At 45.6% G+C, this 6,819-nt stretch overlaps 1 protein-coding gene across 10 annotated transcripts in view; it reads left to right on the top strand.

The window, feature by feature from the left end:
- Window positions 1-6,819, top strand: part of CPS1 (carbamoyl-phosphate synthase 1) — a 190,819-nt gene that overhangs the window by 64,891 nt on the left and 119,109 nt on the right. For 7 of the 10 annotated variants that reach the window (XR_007904400.1, XM_051786740.1, XM_051786736.1 and 4 more), the window contains one exon: window positions 5,532-5,671. The exons of 2 other annotated variants lie outside the window; for them this stretch is intronic. Coding sequence is in view for 7 of the 8 variants with exons in the window: in XM_051786740.1 (XP_051642700.1) it covers window positions 5,658-5,671 (14 nt within the window). In the remaining variant the exon portion in view is untranslated. Of the gene's footprint in view, window positions 1-415; window positions 433-5,531; window positions 5,672-6,819 lie in introns of those variants that run through there. One more of the 10 variants, XM_051786739.1, reaches the window with a different exon arrangement.

Genomic DNA, 6,819 nt, shown 5'->3' with positions numbered 1-6,819 from the left:
GGGCTAAGGGTCCCATGTATCTGTCTCTGTCTGATTTAGGGAGCCCTGGGGGATTTAGGGCTCCGAACAGGTGGCATTGTCGGGTTTAGGAAGCCTCGTGGGATTTAGAGGTTTCATGTAGCTGGCCCTGTGGGGTTTGGTTCAGCTGGCCCCATAGGACTGGCAGGCCCTGTGGGTTTAGGGCCCCTTGCACCAGCCCCCGAGGATTTTGAAGTCTTGAGGGGACAGGCACCATGTGGGTGTGGTGTCCAGCTGGTGACAGAGAGTCAGTGCAAGGAGCATGTGTTGAGTCCTGCTCCCTTCCAGCAGCAGAAGTTCCTCACTTGGGTTGGGACCAGGCCTGGATGGGGGTCAGGGGCCCTTCCTTGCTCTACCTTGCTGAGCTGCTGCATCTGACCTGTGCTGTCTGAGCCATATACTCCTCGAGAAGAGGTAAGGTCCCTGGGACTCAATGGCCTGAGCAGTGTTTTTCATCCCAAATGCAATGTAGCTGTGCTGCCCTGGCATTGGGGATCTCCCTGCCGTTGTTCTAGGGCAGTGTCACCCTTTAGAGCCACCCACATACCGTGTATCCATATACAGGTACCAAGGAGCATTCACTGGGCTCTGTTGTCCTTGTGTGCTGTATTTCTGCACCCAGGCCTTGCTGCCTGCAGAGTAACTGCTGTCACTGGGCCCAGCTCCCCTTTGCTATCCATATGCCCATTTTTTATTACAATATGTAAAGTCATAGCTCAAAGAAAAAAAAATAAATTGTTTCAGGAGATGGTGAGAAAAAAACAGAAAAGAGGGAATCCCAATTATTCGATTCCTTTTTCAGTCAGCTGTTGCTTGTTTAGTGAATTTCAATCATGTCAACTTTGCATTCAAGGCAGGGAGACGAAGTCCAACCCTTCATTTTTTTTATTTTTTAAATTTTAAATTTTTTTTTTATTATTTTTTATTTTATGTATTTATTTGTCTGAGAGGATTTCCTCGGGGCTGGTGCGCCTGGTACCGCGTGCTTATATTTTGCTTTAAGGCATGTGAACCTGAGCGGAGCAGTTAATAGGCGAACAGCTCTGTAGCGGCCTGTCTCCAGTGTCGGTAACAGCAGCTGCATCCCATTTAAGCTCTAAATGCAGCGTGGTGGCTTTAGTCGATCGTTCAGGGCTCAGCCACTAGATGACTCTGTCACACAAGGAAGAAGAGGGAGGAGCCCGGCTCTGCTCCGCGCTCCGCGGAGGCAGCCGTGCCCTTGTCGGTGCGGGGCGGGGGATGTTTGCTGCGTGAGTAAGCAGCAGAGAGCGGTGGTTCCGTGCATCAGGCCAGAGCTCCTTGGAGAAACACACGTAGCAATCCTGAGGTTTAGGCACAGCACAAAAAGAAATTGGATCAGCAGGGCTTTTCCGCGTACAGCTCCGCTGAGACTGGACCTCGCTGTCCCCAGGGAAAGGGCTGCCCCTGACTAAAACACTGCAGAAAGGCAGGCTTGGATGTGGACCTAAGAACACTGTTTCATGCTCTGGACGTGTCCCTAACCCTGCAGGGTTTATTTTTCTCTGGAGAAACAGAGGTGGTGTACTGAGGATTACGAAAGGAGGACTCATCCCGGCTGACACAGGGCCAGCACAGCTGCCTGTTGCTCAGCCACAAGCCATGCTGGCCGTGCCAGGAGATGGTGCCACACTTTGTTCTCCAGAGTGTGACATCTCTTGATGGGTTGCTGCCTGTAACACAGGAACAGAGCTTGCTGTGTGCCGGAGAGTTTCCTGCTCTTCTTGCATTTTAGATACTTTGCCCTGTTTTTCGTTTCAGAAGCGCTTTTCAAAGCTTGGCCGTTAAGGATTGAAAATATTTTGCCAACTCATAATGTTGCTCAAAGCAAAGAGGCAGTTTCTTCACTACATTCTCACTCTCGTGTCTTACTATCTTTCATATGTATTATTTAAGGCAAGTGGAGGGTGGGAAAAGGAAATGCATAACACCACAGCATATCCAGTGTGGTGAGCTTGTAAACTGATGACTGTCAAAAGATAAAGAATTTCTCATTCCTTATTTTGCTTCAATGTTTTTCAGTTATTGTTTATTTGCCTTTTGGAGAAGCCTAAAATGGATTGCATTGTGACTTTTTCAGGGGAATGCAAGCAATGAAAAGATTAAATTGATCTCAGTTCCCCATGTGATCCTTTGCAAATCTGGAGAGAGTATATGTTAGCTGAATGGCAGGACGGATAGAAATGCTTTTAGGCACCTTTACTAGAGAGCATAGTGGCTATCAAAATGGATGCTGTCCCAACAGAAGGAACACAGTAGCTTGAAACAGATTTATTCACGTCTTTAGCTGCATTTCATGGAACCCATTTTCCTGGACAAAAAGCAGAATTGGCAACAGAAAGCAGTCTGAATTGCCCCAGCTCCAGCCATAGTCATAACTGGTACTAGGCTGATGCTTGAACACAGGTCTCCATATTTCTTCCACAATATTCTGCCTTTATTTTTCCCTCTGGGTTCTTGCTACTGAAGCAGCAGCCTTTTCTGCCTCTCCCAAGCAATTATTGACACTTCTGGTGCCTGTGAAATTACAGTCCATCTGTTCTAGAGAGCTGATAATGAAAGGATGGTGGCAAACAGAAAACTGGAAGCATTCACATTGTATCAGCATGGCTCTTCTTCCTGCTGGATCTCACAGATAAATGTACTAGGTAGGGGCAAAGTCTGATGAAAAAACCTGTATTTGCCAGGATGAGGTGTTGTGGTAATGGTCAGGGGAGGAGAATGGCTGGGGCAAAGCCTGGAATTTGTATGGATGAAGGCTTTAAGCTTCACAGGAATCAGCAGAATAAAAAGTTTGAGTATTTTCCAAAGTCATGGCTTGAGACCAATTTCTTCTGCTATTCTTGCTGGAAATCAGACCTATGCTGCCCAAAATGAGCATCCGGACTCTTCAAAGCATGCTTCTGAGTGTGCTGCAGCTGTAGGTGGATTGTTAGGGCCAGAAGGGAAGGAGAGAGAGAATTTGGCTATCTGGAAAGGTTAAATGTAATTGCAGGAATGCATGACTGGCTGACTCCGTGGTAACACTTCTGTAGAGCACTCTTCTGGGGATGGTATCCCTACAACCCTGCCTACCAGCTGATATTCTTTTTCCACTGTATCAGTATTCTGTATTTTTCAATCTGTATTTCCTCCCTCAAGTCAGAAATGACAAACTAAAGCTCTTCTTGACCATGTAGGGCCTATATAAGTCAACTCCTCATATTTGCTGTGGTCTCCAAAGCACAAGCTGTCATTGAGACCTCTGTGATCAGAGTAATGAAATGAAAACTTCTCAGTTGTACTTAGCTCATGTGGATTTTTGTCAGGTTGGTGCAATTTCATTGCAACGGATGTGGTAGTTTATGGTTGGTTTGGTTATAATAGATTGTAGCATGATGGAATCTATAGGAAGTGAAAATAAATAAATAGAATTGATTTTTTAAATTTATGGCAGTGGATAATGATGGAAAACTGAGTATTTAAATTAATTTAATCAGTATAGGAAGGTGAACAAGCTACCTTTGTACTACTCTGCTTTACAATTTGATTGCTCATTTTACTAAAATCTGATATAATTATGACCACATCTGTTCATGAAGTTAACTATCTCAGCACTAAACTCTGTGTTTAGGGCTCTTAGTTGCAGGCAGCATAAAGATACCCGCATATATTTAATATATTCAGGCCCCAGCTTTGACACTTATGGGACTAAGCCCACAGATGTGGGTGTTTGTTTTCTTCTTCTGATGTCACTCCTGACTTGGGCAGTGCAAGGAACTCGATCCTAGTAAGTTCAGAGGGCAATTGTCAGAGCATTACCCAGACAGGCCTTTTTGGTGTCTCCAGCTCTGTGGCTACTTCTTGTGTTCTCACAGAGGGAGATTAGAAAAAAAACCAAAAAGCATTTTGTGTTACCTTGGCCTTATCAGTGTGAACAGGGGCTCCCTAGTTTTCCTCAGTGATCATGTGCTTTGTCTTTCCTGAAGCTGAAAGTGGCAAAATGGTTCAGTATTTGAGATCCTGTCTTCTTCAAATGAAAGAACTAGGACCCTTCTGCCTTTGGACATATAGTGATTTCTTCCCATGGGACGATTAATTTAAATCCTGCTGAACATTTTTTGGTGTCAGAGTGAAATGAGTGATGGGGACATTACACTGCAGAATATCTTCAGGGGGAGGGCAAGCTGATTGCACCCAAAGCCTCTGCGCTGGTCCCACTCATGTCAGCCAGGGCTGTGTGCCCTCTTTTAAGGTGTGCAATAAAAGCCCATGCTCCAAAGTACAGACTCTCTTTAGGTTGTTGTGGAGAGGAGCCTATTTCTGGGAATTTTGCTAAGGAAAATGCTGATGTGAAGGGCTGTATTTGTTGAAGTACAGCAGTATGTATTACCCCCAGCCACCAGTACAGGCTGGGGGCTGACCTGCTAGGAAGCAGCTCTGTGGAGAAGGCCCTGGAGGTCCTCATGGACAACAAGCTGTGCAGTGTGTCCTGGGGGCCAGGAAGGTCAATGGTATCCTGGGGGGCATTAGGAATAGCTTTGCCAGCAGGTTGAGGAAGGTGATCCTGCCCCTTTATTCAGTCCCAATGAGGCCACATCTGGAATGCAGTTCTGGGCTCCCTGGGACAACAGAGACATGGAGCTCCTGGAGCACATCCAGTGGAGGGCTATGGAGATGATTAAGGGACTGGAGCATCTCTCTTAGGAGGAAAATCTGAAGGAGCCTGTTCAGCCTCTAGAAGAGATGACTGAGAGGGAACCTCATTGATGTCTATCAGTACCTTCGAGGGGATGTCAGGGGATGGACCAGGCTCTGCTTGATGGTGCTGAGCAACAGCACAGGAGGTAACAGGCAGGAACTGATGCACAGGAAGTTCCACCTGAACACAAGGAAGAACTTCTTTACTGTGAGGGTGACTGAGCACAGGATCAGGCTGCCCAGAGAGGGTGTGGAGTCTCCCTCACTGGAGAGAGCAGGGTAACGGGAACAGTCTGGATGCAATCCTGTGCCATGTGCTCTGGGATGACCCTGCTTGAGCAGGGAGGTTGGATCAGGTAACCCTCTGTGGTCCCCTCCAACCTGACCCATTCTGTCATTCTATGTATGGCCAGGTATAAAACCTTATCTAGTGTCTGTCATCCCCATGGAGCATGATATAGTTTATAACTGACTCACTCATAAAGCTTCCTCACTGTTTTAGCAATACTATCTGAACAGACAGTGCTGGAGTTCTCAGGTTAAAGTCCTGACAGCATCAATTACTTCTTCAAACCTCTTTGTTCTCCAGCCCTAAAAATGTTCTTTAGTCAGTCAAAATCATGTCCCTTCTCCCCCATCCCAGCTAAATGACATTACAGATCCATATAGCAAGACTTTTCTGTGCACTTTAAAGAGAGATCTTCATTCTCAGGCATGTCTTTGCCTGATACATATCTGTAAGTTAAAACAAATGCTTCAGTGTATAGCCCTGTGTTCAACAGCCAAAGCTTTTTATCTTTTTTTTTTCTCCCCAGGGTAACCACAGGAGAAAAAAGAAGAAAGTAGGAGCGAGGGGAAGAAAACAACAAAAGAATTTTGCAAATCCTTCTGATCTGGAGCACCAGGCATAAAGCAACAAGGAAAATACTGAATGATTAGGGATGCTGTATATAAGGTGAAAGGCCAAGGCCACGTTAAGTAACTCCCTCCCACCAAAACCAGGAACAGCTAGCACTAGAGAATATTATTAGTGGGGTACTTCTTGCTCAGGACAAGCTTGGTTGAATAGGACTGGGAGATCACACTACCCAAATGCTCAAGGACTGGTCATGTGTTCTACCATTTCAGTGGAGCTGCTTTTTGCTCAAGATGAGGGTAGCTTTAGTCCTGACCTAGTAGTATGCTGTGAACAATAAGCCTGTTTAATCTGGGCTTTGTTTTAGTCCAGCTAGGTGTCCCACCAGTGGCAGTTCCTGCAAATCAAATTTCAGAATGCCTGGCTGTGAGTACATGTCATTCCAGGAAAATATATAAGTCCTGTAACATGCCTTTCTGATGTGGTGCTTGTCTCTTCTGATGGATGCTTTCTATCTCTACTCAGTTCCTTACTTCCCTTCTGGGTCTCCCTGGTCGTTGGCCTGAAATCACAAACTGCATGGTGGTGTGTGATGGGTCTGGCCAAGAGCAGCCCTCCCCAAGGAGGAAAGGCTGGACCAAATGGTCTATCCCGGGTCAAAATGTCCATGAAAATTATATGGTCATAGGATTTTTTATTTTAGTGAAGTTATAGTTAACTGGGAAAAAAAGGAATCAAGTCAAAGAAAAATGCCAAATCTTGAACAAATGTAGCTAATCTTGCATTGTAAGGTCATGTTATTTTTAAACTCTGTAAACTATTTCTGCAGCACTTTTTGTAAAACCAGTTTGGTCTTTTTTGTGATCCGTGGCTACAAGCCAGTGAAAGGTATGAGCCTATGGAATCACAAGGGAAAAAAAATGACTCCTAACCCGGTCCCCATTTCTAAAAATGTCAGGGAATGAGAAATCTTTCTGCCTTCAAACATCTTCCAGTAAATAGAGTTCAGCTCCTGACTGAAGTCAGACTCCTGTCAGGTAGCTCTGAGATTCCTGGGGCCAGTCTCCCTTGGTTGCATCACCACGAAAATAAGAATTGTGTCTGAGGTGGAGCAAACTGCACTTTGGGCTGTCATTATTGCCCTTGGGCAGCGCTCCTCTGCTGATTCCAGTTTTAGCCAACTAAGGGCTTTCTGCAGTCGGCCTTTTGGAGTAATGTCAGTCTCTTCCAGACACTGCAAAGGTTTC

This window comes from Manacus candei, unplaced genomic scaffold, assembly GCF_025592945.1.
Source record: "Manacus candei isolate 608988 ecotype Guabito, Panama unplaced genomic scaffold, ASM2559294v1 h1tg000023l, whole genome shotgun sequence".
NCBI lineage: Eukaryota > Metazoa > Chordata > Aves > Passeriformes > Pipridae > Manacus > Manacus candei.
Note: the sequence above shows the minus strand (reverse complement) of the source record. Positions and strands in the feature narration are given on the sequence as shown.